The sequence below is a fragment of the Alligator mississippiensis genome, chromosome 5 (assembly GCF_030867095.1).
Source record: "Alligator mississippiensis isolate rAllMis1 chromosome 5, rAllMis1, whole genome shotgun sequence".
NCBI lineage: Eukaryota > Metazoa > Chordata > Crocodylia > Alligatoridae > Alligator > Alligator mississippiensis.
This window is the reverse complement of record NC_081828.1, coordinates 2,578,132-2,599,634: the sequence shown is the minus strand read 5'-3', so window position 1 is coordinate 2,599,634 and position 21,503 is coordinate 2,578,132. Positions and strand designations below refer to the sequence as shown.

The 21,503-nt window shown below is 45.9% G+C and overlaps 1 protein-coding gene across 6 annotated transcripts; it reads right to left on the bottom strand.

The window, feature by feature from the left end:
- Nucleotides 1-3,018: 3,018 nt before the first annotated feature.
- Nucleotides 3,019-21,452, bottom strand: MMACHC (metabolism of cobalamin associated C). 6 transcript variants are annotated; one of them, XR_002090901.2, is made up of 5 exons: nucleotides 21,281-21,452; nucleotides 14,717-14,911; nucleotides 13,681-13,833; nucleotides 11,361-13,164; nucleotides 3,019-5,964 (listed from the first exon to the last, which is right to left on the bottom strand). XR_002090901.2 is itself a non-coding variant. In XM_006268029.4 (4 exons), exons 1-4 carry the CDS (start codon nucleotides 21,359-21,361, stop codon nucleotides 12,853-12,855), a joined length of 741 nt encoding a protein of 246 aa, XP_006268091.1. In that variant the 5' UTR covers nucleotides 21,362-21,452; the 3' UTR covers nucleotides 9,665-12,852. The 6 variants fall into 6 exon arrangements, 2 of the variants coding, with proteins under 2 accessions (XP_006268091.1, XP_014465502.1); XR_002090909.2 differs by lacking the exon at nucleotides 3,019-5,964 and adding an exon at nucleotides 7,649-7,782 and having other exon boundaries at nucleotides 12,119-13,164; XR_009462296.1 differs by lacking the exon at nucleotides 3,019-5,964 and adding an exon at nucleotides 7,650-7,782.
- Nucleotides 21,453-21,503: the final 51 nt, after the last annotated feature.

Sequence of the window (21,503 nt, the reverse complement as noted above, 5' to 3'; positions counted from 1 at the left end):
ATCGGGGGGGGGGGGGTCCCATACAAATATTGTCTTAACTTACTAGAACTACTAAAAAAAAAAATCAAAGGACCAAAACCCCAACTTGCAACCCCCGGGTATAATGCCAAAGGCCACCCTAACTTGTCATGGGTAAAGCAGAGGGCCGAAGGCTGTTGCTGTCCTGCTGTTGTGGTTTTGTGCTTGAACCCCCAGGGCGAGTACCGTGCTCCCTGTGGCAGAAAAAGGTAATAAACCCCTCCCAACCAAACAAACCCACGGGCTGTGCTGGCTTGGCTGTGGAGTAAAACTCCTTCCTGTCACTGAACATGGTGATCAATTTGACCCTGCGTGCAGAAGCAAGGCCTCTTAACCAGGAACCTCCAAGCTTTTTAGTCACAGCAGGAACATTGGCTTATTCCAGAGAAGCTAGGCTTCATCCGATACCTGAAGGTGATGCCAATCCCCCCAAAACAACCCTGACACCTGTAGTAGGAAGAAGGGGGGAATATTTTTCTTAGCCCCTTGTGGCAAGTGGCAAAGCCCAGACACCTGGGAAAGCAGCTCCTTCCACTTTGTATTGTGAATTGGGGACTACAACTACATGTCCACACATCCAAACTGGAGCACCAGACACCCCTGTCATACTACATCCTCCATACATTTATCCCAGTCCCTTCTTTAATCTTTTGTAACTGAGCCATTTGTAGATCTTTGCTTCATTCTCCTGCTGAGCTTGGTCCTCTCCTGTACCCACCGGTGCCAGGTCCAGAGCTCGTGTCATCTCCAAATGACGTGTGTACGAGGGGCTGCTAGTCTTCCAGCTCCTGGGCTCCACGGCGTGCTCCTGGCATTGCTACTTCTGGATCTAGCCCTGTCTAATGCTTAGGAAAGAGATTCCTGCAGCTTCCCTAGGCCATGTACTCCACTGCCTCGCTCTTCTAACTGGCAGATGTTGGGGCAGGGTAGCACCTTGCAGACTAACTGTTTTGGGAAGCATCAGCTTTTGCAGGTGGCAGGCTGCTTTGTTAGATACTGTGATGAACTTCAGAGGTTTTCTGCGAGTAGTATCTGAGGGAGTAGGCTGTCGCTTGCAAAAGCCTTGCCTCCCTGGAGCAGTTAGTCTGAAGATGGGTAGAAGGGGGCAGGATGGCACCTTGGAGGCAAACACAGCTAACCACCTCTCGCTTAACAGTGAAGGTTTTTTCCTGATGTCTGATCTAAACTTGCTTTACTGCGATTTCAAGCTGTTGCTATGAGTTATACGCGACAGCAGTGTTTCCCCCTTTATGGCAGCCCTCCAGATCATTGAAGAGTGCTATCATATCCCCTTTTAATCACCTTTTCAGCAAGCCCGTGTGCTTATGTCTTTTAACCTTTTCTTGTACGGCTTGCCCTCCAAACACTTGCTCATTTTTTGTGTTGCCTTCCTTTGGGCGCTCTCCAACTTCTGTGCATCTTTATTAAAATGCAGAGCTGGGACTATTCTAGCTGGGGCCTAACCAGCACTGGATGAAGCAGCACTGCTACCTCCCATGTTTCACATGCAATGCAGTACGAAGCGACATTTCCTTTTTTTGCAGCTGCATCACTTTGCAGACTTGCGTTGAGTCTTATCCACCAAAACCACAAGACATCTCTGCGCTGCTGCCTGTCGACCAGTTGTCATCTCTTTTGCATTTGTGTTTTTTCAGTGCGTTTCAAAAGGTGTAGCCTCTTCAGAGTCAGGGCACCCTTTCACAAATGTTTTGAGTGTAGCAGTATCCCTGGCTGAGAATCACAGCTGTGCTCATCTTATCTCAGTGGTAGGCAACCAGGTGCCATTGCCACCAGTAAAACCTGTCCCATGTGCCTACTGCACAGCCAGCTCCTCCAGCATCAGGGCTCTGTGGTAAGCCTACAGCAGGGAGGAGCAGCAGCTTGTGCTGCAGCCCTTCCTCATCTGATCCTGTGAAATGTCCCCTGGAAACAAAGATGTCGCATGTTTCTGGAAGCAGACACACGGGATGAGGGGAATTGTCCCATGCACCTGTTTCCAGGAGGGGAGTGGAAGAGCTGCAACCCACCCAGCTCTCCTGCCTGGTTTAGGGTTATTGCAGAGTCCTAATGCTAAAGGAGCACATGCGTGCTGCAGCTAAGTGCATGAGATGGTTTTATTTGGCCAGTGGCAGTGGTTTGGCACCTCTGGGGGGGGGGGGTCTTGTGGCACCCCATTGTGCTGTGGCATCCTGGTTAAGAACGACTGGTGTAGCACCTTGCATTTACCAGCTGCAGACAAGGGAGCTCAGACAGGACTATCCACCACCACCCAACACAGACTCCTCAGTCCTAAACTCCTAGGATGAGGTTTCAGACTGGATATAAGGAAAAACTTCATCACAGATGGTGTGAGCAGACTCTGGGATAGACACCCAGCGGGGGTGATGCAGGCAGGAGATCTTCCAAAGGAGACTGGACACGCACCTTGCCGGGTGATTTGACCCCTGCAGACTGCTGCCCAGGGCAGCGGGGCTGGACCTGATGAGCTCACGAGGTCCCTTCCAGCCCTGAACTTGTGCAAAGCCCCAGAATGGAGCCCTCCTATGCCCTTAATGAGGCAAGGGTCCTGTGGAGGGAAAAAACCAGCATGTTTGTAAGGCATATGCCAAAAAGGGCTGAATTCAGATTCCACCAACAACCTACTGTCAAATAGGCCTGAACTTTTGAGCCTTTCATTTTGTAACCTTGCAATGTTCTTTTAATGTAGCTTTATTAGGTAACGAGGCAGGCATGTGTGCACATGATATTGATATAAGATTAAACTTAACTTTGCCAGAGCAACCTTTTTTTGGCTAAAACCAAATAAAATAATACCAGAGTTGCTCCCTTCCCCTGCACCACAAGAGCATTCAGATCTGCCGCCATCAGCTTATATTTAGTTTCATATGAACTTTTCTTAAGTGTCATACGGTCCTGGATTTGGACAGCTTAAACTTAAATTCTTTGGATGCTCGGTTAGGTGAACTCTTTACTTGCCAGAACAGGCAGTAATTATCACTTAGCACTACTTTAAAAGAGACCGGTCTAATTTCAGAGGTTGGGAGTGGGAGGTACTCAATATATCTGGCAACATAAGCCCTACATTTATTCTTTGTAAAAAGCGCTCTCAGGTTCTCCTTTACATTTTTCATCCTGCAGGAACAGCAGCAACGATGTGAGGTCAAGATGGAGAACTGTTTGATTATCACTTATAAAACCCAAGCAGCAATTCTTGATTTCAAAGACAAAGATATTTAACAAATAATGTTCTGGATTGGCGGGAGTCATGGCAGGGTTGTCCTCAAGTTTTCTTCTTTTCAGAAAGCATTTTTAGGTTTGAAGTGACTATTTTTAATAGGAGATGAATGTTTTGATTTTAAAAGGTGTCTTAATTGAATAAAGCAAATGTAGTAGTAATACAGTCTAAAATGTAGACAAATTCAACATAAAGGCAAATCCCTATTCATCTCGCATTTAACTGAGTTGAGTAAGATCTATTGCAGGTTCCCCCGCATCAGACCAGAAACGCATGATATTGAGATAGCAAACCCAAAGGTACTGATATACTCCATAGAAACTGCAGAATTATATCAAGGATTAAATTCAACTAATTAAATTCCTATTGATGGTAATGAGTTGCAAAAGAGATAAAAATAAGATCCTAAACTTAAAGCAATAGATGCATGAGCTTAAAGGATGATGATCTTCCATAGGTATAGGGTTTTGCTGTATACATACAGTATTTCATGGCGTGATGCTTCAGACAGAACATGTATAGATTCCTACATCCCTATGGCATCTCATTAAAATGAATGCAAGTTGTGGCAATTTATGTCTTGATGCGCGCACACTTCATAAAGTCCCACTCCTGATGTCCGACCCTTCTGAGTTCATTATTACTTAGTATAAGAAATTAGGACCACTTTGGTACGGTGTGTATATACCAGGGTGTGATCCTGCAGAGAGACCAGCTCATCTGAACTGATAAATGGTAGCTAGTGGAGAGAAGGTTGATGTATTTGCATTTATTTTAAATTTAAAAAAATGATGGTCAAACTATAATAGTGTAATGAAAAAATAACCTGCAGCTTAAGGCCATTCCCTACACAATACTCATAGAAATAAATGTGTCCTAAATATTCTCCTGACCAACCCCTATTACTCCATTCCCTGTGGGACAAATAGTTGACTTAATCCCTCTTCTACATACAGAGCAAGACCTTCTTATGCCCTCAAAGGATTTTCCTTCCTTTTTTCTGATCCCAAGTCTATACCTTTTGAGAAATACGCTTTAGCAGGAAGACTGAGGTCCCTGCCCCGCGTTACACGTGTTGTGTAATGGATTGGTTAATTGTGTAGTCAATTTAGACCTGCCATATTTGCAAAGTAAGGCAGGCCACACATGCTAAGTAATTATCACACCATGAAAATGTCCATCCAGCTATAAGAGCCAACCAGCTACAAAGTTAGTGCTTACTAATATATGACAACTGTATCGCTGGTTTCTATCCATCTGTAATTTGAAGGAGTCTCCTCACCCGTCCCTCATATTTCCTCTCCATGTCCCTAAGGGGGGGGACCCTCTCCTATCGCCTCCGTAGACTGGTTGAGGGAGTGAGGGGAGTTTCAGGGGAGCGGAGAGGACAGGCCTTTGCGAGCCACCTCTTTCCCCGTCAGAAACTCCATCTTGCTCTGCTCCCAGCTCAAAGGAGCTTTTCTTGGACTGGTCTCAAAACCCCTTCACTTTTCCTCGGAGGAAAAGGGTAGGAGCTAAGCAGCTGGGACCTTCCTCAGAGTCCCCGTGTGCAGCTGTGATCTTCCCTTCCCCTCACACATTGGGTCTGGGCAGGCGATTTGGGCAGCTCGCACCGCTTGTGCGCCCCTATATCATTCGATATCTCTTTTTAGCAATGGGACCGGGAATCATTTCAGGCACTCTCAGTGGGAGATCCTTTCCCACCCATCCTTGACGCACAAGGCGTGCCCCTCGCAAAGACACTTGAAGTCTCCCTGGGAATTCAGTCGTGTTGTGTTTGTGGTTGCTCTGCAGCCCCCCGTGGCACAGGCTTTCCAATCGATGATTGCATTTGCAAGTCTGCATCCCACTGAAGGAGACATTCCCATATGGACAATAGTGGAGGACTAGGATTTCACTCCAATCACCTATTTTTAGGGTTCGTTGCACTGACTCCAGCACCAGTTCTGCTCATCCTACAGAGGTGCTAATATTACTTTTTCCCCCGCAGCATGCGAGCACCTTCCAGCCATGCACCAATGAATGAGATTAACAGCTATGGAGTGGTCCTTTCTCTCTCATCCTCCCGCGACAGGGAGAATTGTGTGCTCAGCAGCACTTGGTTTTGGTAGGTGCGGAAGTGTCCACACAGCTCTGTATTTTTGGTGGAGGGTGTGCTGCAGGGTTGGGAGCAGGACGTGGTATGTTTATGAGAGCTCTGATCTCCTGGGGTTTTGCTTTACAGACTGGGTCCAGCCCCAGGAAGAAAGCTCTGTCAGGAGAGAAGAGGAATCAGGACTCGTGATAGAGGTGAGATCCTGCATTAGACCAACTACATTTTTGCAAAGTCCTTAATTGCAAGCTTTCAGGCACAAACACCCTTCTTCAGGCATAGGAGAAAAAGATTGCAAAAGTTCTCCCAGGTAGAAATGAAAGTTTGTATTTCATAGGAGAGTTGCAGGTGTGGTAAAACCTCCTGTTTGGCACCATTCATTTTCTGCAGGTTAGGCTCAGAGAAAAGTTGGAATAATCGGTGTACCTCGCAGGTGTTTGGTGGCAAGCAGGATGTAGTCCTCTTTGCTTCTGGTTCTGCCGTTTCATATTTCACAGAAGAGAAAAAGGATGGACTGCTAAATTTCTTACGTAGCGAGGTGTCTCTGGGCTCTGTGATGATGCAAATGACCTCGAACAAAGGCAGGAGCAGGGCTTCAGGTGGTAAGACGTATTTCCTCCTTGTAAAAAAAACCCAAAACAAAATGCTCTTTTAGCTTTTGCAAAAATCTAGTTGGTCTTATAAAAGATATTGCCTCTACCATGAGCTCCGATTCCTTTTGCCTCTAGACCAACACAGCTACAACCTGGATACCTGGCACATGGATGATATTCAATTTTAGCTGATTTTTTTAAATTAAATCTTCACAATCTTACATGGAGGAAGCAAGTTTTACCACCTGAAACCTGAGGCCCTGCTCCTGCCTTTGTTCGAGGTCATTTGCATCATCACAGAGCCCAGAGACACCTCGCTACATAAGAAATTTAGCAGTCCATCCTTTTTCTCTTCTGTGAAATATGAAACGGCAGAACCAGAAGCAAAGAGGACTACATCCTGCTCGCCACCAAACACCTTTGAGGTACACCAATTATTCCAACTGTTCTCTGAGCCTAACCTGCATACAATGAACGGTGCCAACCAGGGGATTTTACCACACCTGCAACTCTCCTATGAAATGTGAACTTTTGTTTCTACCCGGGAGAACGTGTACAATCTTTTCTATGCCTGAAGAAGGGCGCTTGTGCCTGAAAGCTTGCGATGAAATAATTTTTTTTTGCAAAGACCTAGCTGGTCTCATACAAGATCTCACCTCTACCACAAGTTCTGATTGCTTTTGCCTCTAGTCTAGACCAATACGGCTACAACCTGGATAACCTGTCAGGAGAAACTCGTCTTCACCACAGAAAGCCTGACATGATCTTTCAGATATGTTGGTTCTAGGGCTGTTAAGCCCCTGAAGATAAGGACCAAGATCTCAAGTTTGACATGACACTCAATGAAGATAACGCAGGTCAGCTATGAAAAAGATTACAATAATTTTCATGAAAAGTCTTTTAAAGTAAAACAATTCCAAGGGCCACCTTTACACTTCTTTGCACTTGCTGTGAAGCAAGTGTAGCTCATCAAAATAATTGACGTTTATTACCAATGTTTTAGCAATGTTATGCTCCAACTACTCTAGAGAGGTCGACTACCAACTCAACAAATAACAACATCCCATTCTCAACAAAACACCCCATTTAAAAAAAATACTGCATTTAAACCTCGATGTCTTTCTAGAAAGCTCAGTCCCAGGGTGCAGAGAGGCTAGTTTGTAAAACACAAAAGGGTCGTTAGGCTTTCCCCATGTTTTATTTATAGCACAAAATCCTACACAATAAAAATAATCCATTTATGTCACAGCAGGTAATCCTTAGCAAGCTTATTGTCAGCCTCGCTGGAGTCAGGAGTAATGTAAACACGGATCAATGCATATTCAGCTCACATAAAGGCTTTGCTAAAGCTGTTGACCAAAGCAGGTCTCACTAAAGGCTGACCTCATATCACTGGGGTGCCTGCTAACAGACAGCAGAGTATTTAACCGAGTATTTAAGTTGATGGTGAAGGTGTTAAAGTTGATGTCTAGGAGAAATCAATAAAGGCTGGTGCCAGCGAGTCTACAAGGTACCTGATGATGACAAAGGACGGGGGTAATGTGGGAGAGGTGTCAATGTTTGTCATGTAAATAGAACTGCTTTTTCATGCATAAGAGGTCTGGAGAGCTTTGCAAGGTAGCAGGCCTAGGAGCGGTGGCAAGTGGTGCCTGTGCCTCACCACCTGCATCCACCTCTTTGGACAAGTGTGCCAGTGATGTTGTGCTGCCTAGGTATAAACCTGGCTGAGCTTTCACTACTGAACCAACCCGTGTGGCCTTTCTTTTGGAGCAGTGCACACCCTGGCAGAGCGCTCGTACACAGAGAGCCACACCGACCAAGAGACCACGGAGGAACGTCGCTTCCTAGTACAGAAACAGAACAAAGTGCATCAATGCAGGATCTGGGATATCAAATAAGAAATGTCAAAAAAAGGATGGACAGTTGCTCTGTTTTCATTAAATCCTTATAATATCACTTAAAATTAATTAAATCCTTTCTTCATTAAGGGCTGGGGGCGGGGGGAAATCACCTATTGATGGCAGGACTCTGCCAACTGGTAGTTTACTTGTGTCTGACTACTGACAAACAAAACTCCCCCCTATACCCATTTCTGCTCTTTTAAATCAGTATTTTAACACACAGAGTATTGTACAACTAAACAATAGCTAGGTATATATGTATTTTGCACCAATTAGAGAGTAGGTAATGTCCCTGCAACTCTCTACCCCCTTGGCCCACTCCCATAAAATACCATTTGCCTCAGGGGGCCTCCTTGGCCTGGGTAAGAAAAGGATCAGGTCCTCATTCATTCCAGTTCCTTTCTTAATATTATGCCTGATAGTTGTTACCAGATATAGTGTCTATAATATGATAATGAATTATTGCATAATTTATTTAATTCTAATATAAAACCTGCACCTTTTTCTTTAAAATAAAAGGAGATAATTAATTTTTTATTCTGTTAATGTACAAATACTGTGAATTCAGTTAGTTCATAAGGGTTATTTTGGCTATCTGGAATAGACTGAAAAGACTTCCCTCCCCTCAAATTAAGGAAGAATTTAAATTCAAAACAGCTAGTTTAAAACAAGCCCCCCCCCCGCCAAAAAAAAAAATCAGTGTCCAATGTACACAGACTGGCGTGAAAAAATGTACTGCACTGAACATTTAGCAAGGCAAGGTGCTATGAAACAGTACACATTAAAAAAGTTAAAATGCAGCAGTGTTACTGTTCATTCTGGTTTAGTTAATGCATGATATATAAACTTTTGTATGACTGTCGTGTACTTTTACTTGGCAGGGTAGGGAAGTGAACAAATACAACCATGACACGATATGAATTGCCCATACGAAAACAAAACAAAACACATGAAGATCAATCTTTGAAGTCAGAGAGTAAAATCAGGTAAAATGCACTGCATCACTCTTCCCCGGAGACCCCTTCCATGATTATCACAAAAATGAGCAGCATGCATTCGGAAGTCATTCTGCTCTCAGGTTTTTGATATGCTAGACTATTAGAAAGCAATTGCTAAGAGATCGGGAGGACCTACACATCTCACTTACATCAACAGGAGGAGTTACAGATGCTCAGCACTTCTCAGGATTTGCTGCTATGGCACTAAGCAAAGCATCAGGTCAGGTGTCAACGAAAATAGCTTAGCAAACCGTAACTGCAGTAATTAAAGATTTGCAGAATTCCAGCGTTACAGTAAAGCTACTGAAGAAAAATCCTAAAATATCAATGATACCATACCGGGCAATGTAGGCTTTCATGTTTTTTTGCTAAATTCTAGAATATTATACCATCTAAAAAACATTCCTGTTCTTTTACTGTGAAAGGCAAGGATTTCTTAAGGTGATATCTTTTATGGGACTAACTATGTACTTGGGATAGAGTTAGACAAACTGCCAAACACAAGATATTCGTTGTCAAGTCCTTTTCTTGTGTGCTGTCATGTTAGTCTCTTGGTACATAAGCAACTCGACGAGAGATAATTACAAAAGAAAGTATACTCATCCCAGAATCAAATCTGATCGTGCCTGCTGTCACACGTCTGCAATTCTAACATTTACTTTCCCTTGCTATCCAATATGGTTTACTTCTGTGCATCTGGTGCATATTCAACATCTCAGGTTCTCCCAAAATTAAACTGTTATGTTATTTAAACAAAAGTTCACTCAGTATTTTACTTTCATTACCCAAAATAAAATGTGAAAATAAATACATTACAAAAGGCATCATCAAAATTGTAACAGTGGTCTTAACTGTTTAATGAGTGAATTTCAACACAAAATATTTACCATTTATAAAGTCAAACGCTGATAAAAAAGTTGTAAATTCAGTACAATTTCTTTCTACATGACAGTATTCCAGGACATTGATCTTGGTACCAATATGGATCCTTTAGTACAAACTTTTAGTAAACTCCATTTCAATTCTACATCAGTTAAGAAAAAAAAGGACCACGGTAACAGCGTAACCAGAAATAATTCTGAAATAAAACTTTCAAATTGAAATACTAAAAAAAATTCCAGTACCACACAATAAGTTGTCACCTAATGCATGTTACATACATAGGGGCAGCTCTAGCGGTGCCACCACACACGTTTTGGACCATGCCATGGGAAGAAACAGCCAGGCTGGTCCCTTGCCTTTCATTCTCAGCAGCACCTTCCCTCTCCTCTCCCTTCCCTGCCTCTTGCTGCTGAGGACTTTGGGCTCTCCTTACCCCTGGGGTCAGCCAGGTGCAGCAGAGGCAGAGGAGGAGGCAATGGGAAGGGCGGGGCTGGGCTGCTGCTGAGTATGGGGAGGAAGGACAGGGATGCTGAGAAGGGGGATCCTTACCTGGTCAAGGACTTAAAACAAAATCCCTGGATGCTGCTTCTGCAGCATGGTCTGCCTGCCCTGGTGGGGAGGCTAGAGGGCTACCAGCCACCCATGCAGTGCTGGTCACTGCTCCCACAAAATCCTGGATCTGCCTATGCACATATGCAAATATATTCATGCTGTAACCCATATTGTGCACAATGATTTTCAGCTGCATCTAGTCTCCTCTTGAAATGCACCAGTAAGTACATCTCCAGACACTCTGCTATATCTGCCAGACCAATTCTCAAATGAAAAAAGTGTTCTTGTTTTCCCTCTTCGAAAGCTAAAGAGGGAAAGGGAGTAAGGCAGAAGACAAGGTAAATAATGGCTCAGGTGATCTCAGCAAGAGAATGTGAACAAAACTGATGAAGACTGAAATTCCAGTCTTAAGTACCACTTAATTTCGTAGAAATTAGAGTTTTAACAACCAGTCCTAGTGCAAGGAATCTTAGCAGCAGCTTTGGAGGTGTGCTGCCAAAATCCATTCTTTAGATTTTACTGTGCATATCAAAGGTTGTTGGCTCCATTTCAAGAGTCTGTGATAATATTTTTTGGTGCAGAAGGAGGACACTTGCCTTGGAAAAAAAAACAACAAACCTTTAGTGTTTTCCAAATTTGCAGCTGGGGAAGACAGAACAGCATGTTAGAGTGACTTGTTTAAAAGTACACAGGAGAGATGGCAGGGCAGGATGGCACAGGCAAGATGCTGGAAGACTGTATCTAGTATGTGGGAAGTCCTGGCTTGCAATACTAAGCTCTATTTAGGCTATGCAATCTCATGGTGTTGCATGGTAATATTCTTCATTACTCATGGTAAGATCCTTCATTGCATCAACCTGACTGATGCCCTTTGTAGTGCTTTCCTTGAGTATGAGCAAGGATTCAGTTTGTTACAGGGTGCAAAATGCTCAGTAGACAAAAATTGGTGTGAACCCTCATCTTTTAGGAGCTCTTTAATGATCTAAGCAGTGTGGAAAAAGGACAGAGAAGCAACAAAACTTGCCAACCAATGCTGTGAGAGGCAGATGCTAAAAAAGTTAAAATAACTTCAGAGCCAGCTGTTCTTACCCTGGCAGTGGAGAGGGTGCTAGGGTCTGATGAACAGGACTGACTGAACAAGACGAGCTGTGCACACATAGAAGGTGGCGAAGAAATGGATGAATCAGCCTAGCTAGTATGTGCCAACCTGTTAAGATTAGGTTACAATTAACTTTGCTGAATTTCTGACAATCAAATTCTTACAGCAAAGTCTACCTTAATGTCTAGGTCCACAGAAATAATGTAAAACTACAGCATAAATTACAAACAAGAGACCCAGTGCTTGATGCTTTCAGGACTGGAAACCTTCAAGTTATAACTTTAAATTATTAGCTTAGTGCAGGGGTTCCCAACCCCCGGGCCAGAATCCAGTACTGCTGGACCGGAAGTGACCAACACACTGCAGATCAGCAGCCAACTGAGTATAAAACAGAGTTGGCTGCCGGCCCGTCGTATGCTGGTCGCTGCTGGTCTGCAGTTTGCCAGTCCACGGTCATTTCTGGTCTGCAGTATAAAAAGGTTGGGAACCCCTGGCTTAGTGTATAGAGATTGGTTTCACTTATAGCTTTAGTATACATTTATATTAATCTCCCATTTCCCATGCTCCTTTAAGCATAATTCAATTTCACAGGACAGCCATTTAAAAATAAAAAAATGAAGGTACAGTTCGGTCTCCAAATGCTATGTGCAAGGATGCAAGTATAACAGAAGAACCAGAGAGGTACAAACTCTTCTTCTCTTGGCTTGCTTATTACTCTGTACATGGGACGGCATATATATTGACTTACAGATGCATTCAGCCAGAGAGCTTGCTCACTGTGTGTGCGTGTGTGTGCTTCCTGACACAGGAAAAGACCAAAGCCCTCCAGCTGTACGAAAGCATGGCATCTAGCTCTGCCAAGACAAAAAACAGGGTCCACTCACAATCAAACTAGCTTAAGTTAAATTTCTGGACTAGATTTCAAGGTGCATGCCCTTTAAAACAATTTACCCCGTGATATCATCTCCCAGGGCAGTAAAAGTGCTAGATATACGTTTGGGAAAAAAATCTGCCCTGAGTTCATCCAGAGACGAACTGTTTTACATTCAGTTTTTTGAAAATTAAATAATTCCTTACTATTAAATAAAATAAAATAAAATAAAAAGTCTCCCCAGATCAAAAATAGTCAGTCTTCCCAAAAAGCAGCATAAATGTCCCAGCCTCGAGGGCTCCTAAACTCTGCCCAAATGAAAGCCAGGTGATACCTTACCAGGGTCCAGAAGGATACGCTTGTAAATAGCAATAACTTGGAGCAGACTTGCAGCTACCTTCCTGATTACGTACAGTCAGATGACAAACCCTGGCATGCAATGCTCCATTTTGACCTGAAAAGGCAGCTTTTGGATTGAGCTGGAGCGTATGCTGCTGGGGGGGTGTCATCCCTGTACCGTCAAATCCCCTTTTCACAGCTAAGAAAAAGGATTATGGGGCTTGCAAGCTGCACTTTGCTCACTCCCTGCCTTGTACACTGAACCGTGTAACTCAGTAAAATTCATTTCTTTGGATTCCTCCTTGTAGACCCAACAGTTTGAAACGCTCTGCTGGAGGGGTTGCAAAGTAGGTTTTCTGCTCCTCTGAGTATCGTTCCTTCACTTCAATGATATCCCTGTAGCTCCAGTCCTGCCAATGGAAATTGAATTTCTCCAGCAACTGTATTCTTTTCTCCTCTGTGGTCACGCAGTCGATAGGGGCATACTGCTCCAGGAACGGCACCTGAATTTCTGGAAATATGAGGATAGCCCGGATAGCAAACCAGCCTCCATACTGGGGATGTATACACACACCATAGATCTTCTGAAAGAGAGAGAAGAACTGGTACATGTTACTATTTCTAAACATTGCCCTGCCTCTGAACACAGATAGATTTGAGGGAACCATGCGCAGGCCTGGCCAATTGATACGGTACAGTAAAAGCAAGAAAAGCCAATTCCTTCTTGCTGTTATGCTCCAAAGAATTTGCTTTGATCCCTCATTGCCTGTGCCCCTCCCCTGCAGTAAATCAACCCCAACACAGTGTTTAGGAAGGGTAATCTCTCCTTTCTAAATAAAAACTGATCACAGTGCTAGTTTTGCTTAGGCAAGGATTGCCAGATCTCTCTCATGGAAATGGAAAGGTTGTTTTGTTTTCTCCTCCTTTTTTCTCTGCCTCAGCCAGAATTGGTCCCTATGCTACATCTGCCAGTGCTTTTGCCTTATTCGGATTTAAGCATTTAATTTCCAAGAGAAGGAACCAGTGAGCAAACAATGTTTTTACATTCCCACTACCCGAGTGGCTCTCGAGGGACCCTTGGGTTTTGGCTTGTAGCTCACCTTTTCTCCCCAGGGATCACACTTCACGTCCTTCCTCTGGTAATAATATGCTGCTCCAGACACGTGGGCAGCTGTCTGTGCCAGAAACTTGGGTTTCCGGTTTGGCAACATCTCATAGTCATAAAAGATATGCACCTTCTCATCAGGGAAGTGCTGGAAGAAAAACGCAAGGCCAGAATGACTGGAAAGAGCATGCTCAAGGCCCTGTATTTTTCAGTTTGTACCATGTGCACCTGGGCTAAAACACAGACACTAGATTTCCCCCAGGGCAAAGCCTTGCATATTTGTAGGAATACAGAATAAAAATCCACTGTGAAGTACTGAGATAACCCTTTTTCTACCAGGGCGATTGGGTGAATTTGAGTTAATTGTCACTGAAGGTGCTGTATATAAATAACTGTCCCCACGCTAGTCAAAGCCTGAGACAATCCCATCTGGGATAAACCCCTAAAGGCCAGCGTAACAGGAGAGAGAAAAGGAAGTCGAGCCCTCATGGACACTCTCAATGGGGAGAGTTACATTTATTTGGCCTTGCGGGCTGGATCTGGACTGTGGGTTTCTTACAGACTGGATCCAGACCACAGAGCTTCTCCTGGGCCAGGTGACCCACAGTCACAGGGCTAACCCCCTGCAGCTGCTGCAACGGGGCAGCTCCAGAGCCCCGGGGCTTCACACCACTGCTGGTTGTCCCCCTCTCCCCTTTTTGCCCTGCTTCCCCAAAAGTTAATGTTTCATCGGGGCAGGTGGTGAGCAGTGGTGGTGTAAACCCCCTGCGTTCTGGAGCTGCACTGATGCAGCCGCTCCAAATAGTAAATTAGCATTGGGAACAATACTTTGAGCTTACGTGACTGCTTTCCAATCACGAAAAGAATTTGATGAGACAAATCCAGGCACCACAACCCCATCGATACCACCACTTTACAGGTTAAGAAACTAAGAGAGGGTAAAAGACTTCCCAAGAGTTGTCGCCAGCTCCCTGCTTTACCCACTTGGTCCATGTTTTAGCAAGGGGAAATTGTCTTTAAAAGGCTTTTACCTCTTTCACAAGTGATAAGTGATGAGAAATGCACTGGTCCACTGGATCCCGGATCCTTTTCAGCAGCTGTTTGTTCACAAAGGGTTTGAAGGCTTTGTCAAACATGGAAGGTGTGCTGAGGACAACGAAAGCCAGGGTGTTGTCTGGGTAAGCCAGGTGAAAGGGCGGCTGAAGAACAGCATTGTACCATCCAACCTGCAGTGAACACAGAAAAAAAACCTCTGTTAGGAGAGCAGCTTGGGTCTTCAAGAGGAGGTTAGACGAGTATCTAGCTGGGGTCATCTAGACCCAGCACTCTTTCCTGCCTACGCAGGGGGTCGGACTCGATGATCTATTGAGGTCCCTTCCGACCCTAACATCTATGAATCTATGAACATTGTGCCAGCAGCAGGAATCATAAAATGGAGGAGGCTGCAGCTGCCTTCATTGACAATTCAGCCGTGCAGTCTGCCAGCTGCAAAATGCACCATTCAATCAAGATGGGATGCCGCGTGCAGGGATCTACACTCTCTACAAGCTGCACTTCTACGTGCAAGGTAAGGAGGGCCTTAAGCTGCTTGATACTGCACTTTGGCCAGCCCTGACCTCGAAACTAGTATGCAGCCAGCAGTCCTGCCGATGCAAATCAGATGTTTGATTTAGATGCGATTTATTCTGCGTGTCAAATGTGCCTCTTCTGCTTCTCCTTTGCCCTCGGTTATTTACTGCTCGGGGCAAGGCTTGGGCTGTTGATACTGCTTATTAATGTAAGGCTGGAAGGAATCTCGAGAATTTATACAGCACACGGTATCAAGTATGTCCAGAATACCCCTTCTTCCCCAGATCTGAGGAAGGGCACTCTGTGCTGAAAGCTTGTCTAACATTTCTTCCAGTTATGCAACTGGTCTAATAAAAGATACCAAACAAACCTTGCTCCCTGCATATTCCCCAGACGGCTTCAACAACACTGTGGTCCTACGATAGCACCCCTGACAAACCCGAATTGGAAGGGATAATAAAAGATATCAGATTCACTCAAAGAACAATTGAAAGAGATGACGCTAGGCTCCATACAGGTAACATGGGTTACTACAAATTAAAATCTAACATGGGTTATTACAAATTAAAATCTACAAATTAAAATCTACCCTAACATCTATGAAAATAGTGAGCTGCAGTGCTCAAAGTCTGCTTCTCCCATAGGACAGTGTACTGTATATAATGAGCCCGTACAAACAAGAAGCCGGCATGCCAAGAAATCGAGGGCTTCAAGATCCCTCCCACTACTGCAGCAGGAAGCTGAGTGGGGGTGTTCGCCGAGACTGTCAAACCTATTTTGACATTCAAATGTCAGGGCAAAGCTTTTCTAGCAGGATTTTCCTGGCTCCCTTGAGGGGGGGGTTTGGAGCAATTGGCACTTTGTAGAGTTCGAGGGGACTGGGCTTATTCAGTCTGGAGAAGAGAAGACCGAGGGGGATTGAATAGCAGCCTTCACCTCCTTGCAGGGGGGCTGCAAAGAGGATGGAGCTGGGCTGGTCTCAGTGGGGGCAGACGACAGGACAAGGAGCAATGGGCTCAGGCTGCAGCAAGGCAAGTTGAGGTTGGATATTAGGAGGAATTTTCTCACTAGGAGGGTGGTAAAGCACTGGAACGGGTTTTCCAGAGAGGTGGTAGAAGCTCCAGACTTGGAGGTTTTCAAAACCCAGGTAGACCAAGCCTTGTCTGGGTTGATGTAGCTGGGGCCGGTCCTGTGGACTAGATGCGACTCCTGAGGTCCCTTCCCACCCTAATTTCTATGACTGCATGATTCATGCCATTGCATGATTTGTCTTCAAGAGGAGGTTGGATAGATATCTGGCTGGGGTACTATGATCCCAGCACTGGTTCCTGCCCAGGGCAGGGGGTCAGACTTGATGATCTGTTCAGGTCCCTTCTGACCCTAGAAACTAGGCCTGGTGTCTCCTCTGGGTCCACTGTGCAGACAATTGCAAATCCACTCTCCTCTCCGTTTTGTTAGCTGTTTGGTTGATCCATGCTTTCTTTTGGGTTTTTTTACAAGGACAAAATGGGCAGGGTGACAGCCACTCTGCCCCCACTGAAAAGGAGTAAGCAGCTCTTCAGTCACTTGATAGGTTGCATGCTTTGCTTCTTGAGTTTAAATATTAATTTGTGGATGCAAGTGGTGCTACACGCTCAGCGGCACGTTTATCCCCGAGCGGAACATCAGGTGCATCACACAGATTATGACACAGCTAGATTCAGGATTTCCCTTTGGGGCTGGACACATCATAATGCAGCGCAGTTGCAGGGTCAGAAATTAGGAGGCAGAACGGGCCAAGATAGCAAGGAGACACGAGGGACTCAGCCCAAGAAGTGCTGAGCACAGCAAGGTAATTTATAGCTACTCTGAAAACAGTACCCTCACCTGGCTACCCAAATGATTTGACTCTTTTTTTATGAACCGCTGTGACCCAGCAGCTGCTTCCAGCTCTGCCTCTTGGCGTGTCACAGAGGTCATGGCTAACATGAAAAATTAAATCCAGTGGTTTTGGAGATAACTGCTTTCTTAAGGGTCTGAAGTGGCAGGGTCTGACCACCTTCAAGGACAGGTGAAGCCAATTTGAAAGTCACTTTAAAGGCATGGAAGGTGCCCAGCAACATGCTGGATCAGGACCCAGAAAGGAAATGAAGTGGCAGTAAAGCAGCCTCTTTACAAGCTCAGGCCCGGGAAGTCGACTCAGACACAGGGATGTTTTCAAGATGGCGATTTTAGAAGAATGAATAGAAAGATTTTAATCTAAGGTTTGATGCCCACTGGGAAATCAGTAGTCAGTAAACTACCAACAGCTTCATGACAGCTGCATCTTACAGAAAAGCCATAATGATAACATTTTCTCCGGGTAGTTACAGCCTATTTGGGGAAAATGGAAAGTATACCAGATTTTGCTTGCAATACTAGAATAATCGCTTCTAAACAAAGCCTGTTTCCTTTGTGTTTTCACTGGATGAAGATTAGATGCTGTGACAAATCAGGAAAGGCAGCAAGATTTAGTTTGCTAAATATAAAGATTAAGCTTGATTTCTTCCCCAAGAATCAACATAAGACTATACTAAAATGTTTCTAAAAATTGTTCTTCCTTTCCCCATTCTCCACTCCTACTTGAGGTCAATGCTGATCTTATAACCTGACCTGCATAACAATTGCAGATTAAAACGAGTAATGAACCCTTAATTTCAGATACAGAATTAACCACTAAAGAACCCAAAGTGAACAGAGTTAGGGCACTAAACAGCCAGATGATTTTTTTTCCTACTGATCCAGTATCCGTGCTGATTGAGGTAACCAACATTTGACTTAGTATTAGAAAAAGGAATCTCCACTTAAATTTTCTAGATGGTTTCATATTCAGATATTAAATTTTAGAAACTAATTAGAAACATGTAGGCTGAGACTCTGCTCTCAGTTACATTGGTACCAATCTGGAATAATTTGACTGACTTCCAGTGGGCCGGAGACTGCTAGACACCGAACCCAAAATCAGAGCAGGGCCTTGGTTTAAACCTTTGGTTGATCTGTGCTGTGTCGTCATACGCACATCGTTATTAGGCTCGATCTAGTTTAACACCTTGCCTGTCTGGACTGTTTCCTTAGCAAGGACCATCATTACCTGCATTGCAAGCTGTGCACCATGCTTCTCTGTGGGTAAGGACCTACCAAAATCACACAGGGATTTGCGCGCGGAGCCCCCTCCCTCGCTGTCAATTGGCTAAGGAGCCCCAGCGGCCCTGCTCTTCGCTGCCAAGTGGCAAAAACTACAGCATAATTAAATAGCAAAGTCCATGGAAATATCAAATATATTGCCACATTATTATAAATCTAAGTATTACATCTAAATCTAAGCATATTATGATTATCTAGCGTCTTAAAAGACGGCGCCGTAACACTTTGGCGCCTTCATTGAGTCTATGTCGCTAGCTCAGCCTCTCATGCTCTACGGCTGCAGGGATTGTCACACTTTCCTTGTATCCCAGTAAGCTTTTATCTTTTTCAGGCGATTCTGCACAAAATCACGGGAAACACGGTTTTTCACGGTGATCGTGGAAACCACTGTTTTCTGTGACAATCACAAAACTGTGACTGAAGGGAGTCCCTATCTATAAGCATTCCTTGGTTTCAAGGGGCAAATCACTACTCCGAGCTGCAAGGAGCCATGCAAAACACTGTGAGATTTAGAGGTGAGGGTCTGGGCTCCCCAAAATGTTGCTATGCCATGTAAAGGTACGGACTTACGTTTATGGGTGTGCATACTCCCTTTCCACTAATGGTGGGGAAAGGTAAGGAACAGATTTTTCTAATCTCAAAGCCTAACCTGAACATCTGGAAGGCAGCGCCACCTACCGTCTCCCCACAGCCGTGGGCTTGCTCCCACAGACCTCCACCAGTGGCCACTGCAATCAAATTAAGTCTTCCCACGGGCATTATTGGATGTGGTACTGGGTCCGGGTGTAGTCCCTGCGCGCAAGTCGCCTTGCTGCAGCCACTGCACAGGAAGGACGCGGAGCACCTCTCAAGGGCACCCTGCAGGAGCTAGACCTCAAATGGTAAACGCCTGGAGCAGCTAACGATCCTGTGATCATTAGCAAACATTAGCCTTTGCAACAACACAAGCAAGAAAGTAACCCGCACTGACACTTTGTGAACAACAAACCGAGGCACAAGTCAGTCAGGTGGAACGGGTCACCCAGAGAGGTGGTGGACTCTCCATCCTTGGAGGTTTTTAAGGCCCAGCTTGATAAAGCCCTGCTGGGACTGGCTCTGCTTTGGACCAGACGTGACCTCCTGAGGTCTCTTCCCACCCCCCTTGTCTGCGATTCTGTGACAGATGACCCGAACACATGCAAATAGCTCCCTCCAATAAGTCAGCCAGCTCTTCAAGGATGACAACATACAGTTTAGCAGAAGTGACTCAGAGCTGGAAAAATGGCTCTAAAAATACCATTGGGACATTCTGTCTTTATTCGGCTTCAGCGATCAGCAGCCTTCATTAGCTCAAGGTGCAAGTCGAAGATTTCCCCGAGCAATCAGCTTGTCTGCAGCCAGCAAGTCTACTTTTTTTTTTTCCCCCTGTCAACTAACTTAATATTTCTTTAAAATGTTAGCTTACAAAGAGTTTAATTTGCACAGCAGAGGAGGGCATTCAGGTGCACGACAGGACGCATAATGACTTTGTATAATCAGGATCTACTGACTCTTGAAGAAAATCCTGGTTTTCCCTTTGCCTTGTTTAACAGTTCAACCTCACATCAATAAAACCTTCACTTGGAAGGCAGTCTGATACTGGACCGGCGTCAATATTTAACTTCCAAGTCCAACTGCAATGTTTACCCCAACAGAAGCCAATTATTTGTTCAGCGTCATCTCGTGCAGCTTGTCTGTGAAAGGGAACAATCTTTCCTCCTCTTTTTATCCTACGCTGGCTGCGGCCCAGTCAGCTCCTCTGCTGACTTCTTTCAGCCGGACGTTTCTCTCTCCCTTGCCTTCTGCACTCGCCGTTTCAGTACCCGGGGAATACCCTTCCTTCCACCTTTATTAAAAAACACTTTCCCAGCTTCAATGGCTACGAAGAAAATGGCACAGCCCATAAAACAGCACAGCAGCTTTCGGGAGCCATCTGGAAGGGCAGAGATGCCCTCCTTGAGCCGACAGACGTCCTCCGAGGAGACGCTGATACCACATGGTAAAATTAAAGAGAGGGGAGGCACCCAGCACTTTGCAGGAGCAGGCTCCTTGTAGGGAGGCCTTAACGCCAACGCCGAAGGAGACTGACCACGTCACCTTCCCGCCCGGCGGCAAGCCGTGCCAGCAGAAACGGTGACCAGCCACAACAACGCAAGGGACGGCGAGTGCGAATCGCGTGTGGATTTCCTGCCCGATGCGATGTAATCCAGAAGGAACCACCCGCTCGTGCGCACAGATTTAACGTTCATAGATTTCGTAGACATTAGGGGCTGGAAGGGATCTCATGAGATGGTCGGGTCCAGCCCCCCTTGCCACCAGCATGCCTCCTCCACCCCCGCTCCCAAATCCTTCAGCGGGCGACCCCAGCCCGGCGGCTCGGGGTTCGGATGCCCCCGGGTTTCGCTCGCCCTCCGCCGTACGGCCACGGGTCTCCCACTTCCGTAAAGCGGAGGGCGTAACGCCGAGATCTTCCCGCCAGAAGAGAAAGCAGGAGGTTCACGACAAACGAGGGAGGCACTACTCCCGCCCAGCAAGCGGAGCGAGGAGGGAATGGCGTTTCCGCCGCCCGTGAGCATGCCTCCGATTCCCAGAAAGTCTCCGACATGCTTCGACCCTGCCAGGGCGGCTGGGGCCCGTCTCCACGGAAACCCTGGCTCCACCCTCACGGCCCCGCCGCTCCTGGCATCTCCATGGAAACCGGCTGCAGCCACGTGAGCAGGGACCCGCGGGCCGGAAACACGCGAGCGCCCACAGGTGTTTTAGCGAGCTCCTGGAGAGTGAGGAGACCACCCAGGTGACGTCACACGGCGGGGCCCCGTGACGTCACCCCGAGCCCCCCCCCGTACCTGGAGGGGATGCAGCTCGAAGCCGAAGGCGCACAAGGAGTCGCGGAGCAAGCGCTCCGCCCGCGCCGCGCGCAGCTCCATGCCGCGGGGGCTCACGGGACATGTAGTCCCTTCGGGGCCGCGCGCGGAGCACGCCGGGATCGCAGCGCGGGGCAGCTTGGGAGGCGGGCGTCCCCGCCTTCCTCACGCAATGCATGCTGGGGGAGGAGGGAGGGAGAGAGGC

Bases quoted from the DNA above. Each gene is read 5' to 3' on its own strand.
- MMACHC (XM_006268029.4), bottom strand. From the start codon at position 21,361: ATGGAGCTGCGCGCGGCGCGGGCGGAGCGCTTGCTCCGCGACTCCTTG. The intron at 14,912-21,280 runs GTACGGGGGGGG...TGTTCACTGCAG, and splicing joins TCGAGCTGCATCCCCTCCAG to GTTGGATGGTACAATGCTGT. The intron at 13,165-13,680 runs GTGAGCTACAAG...TCTCTCTTTCAG, and splicing joins GTGATCCCTGGGGAGAAAAG to AAGATCTATGGTGTGTGTAT.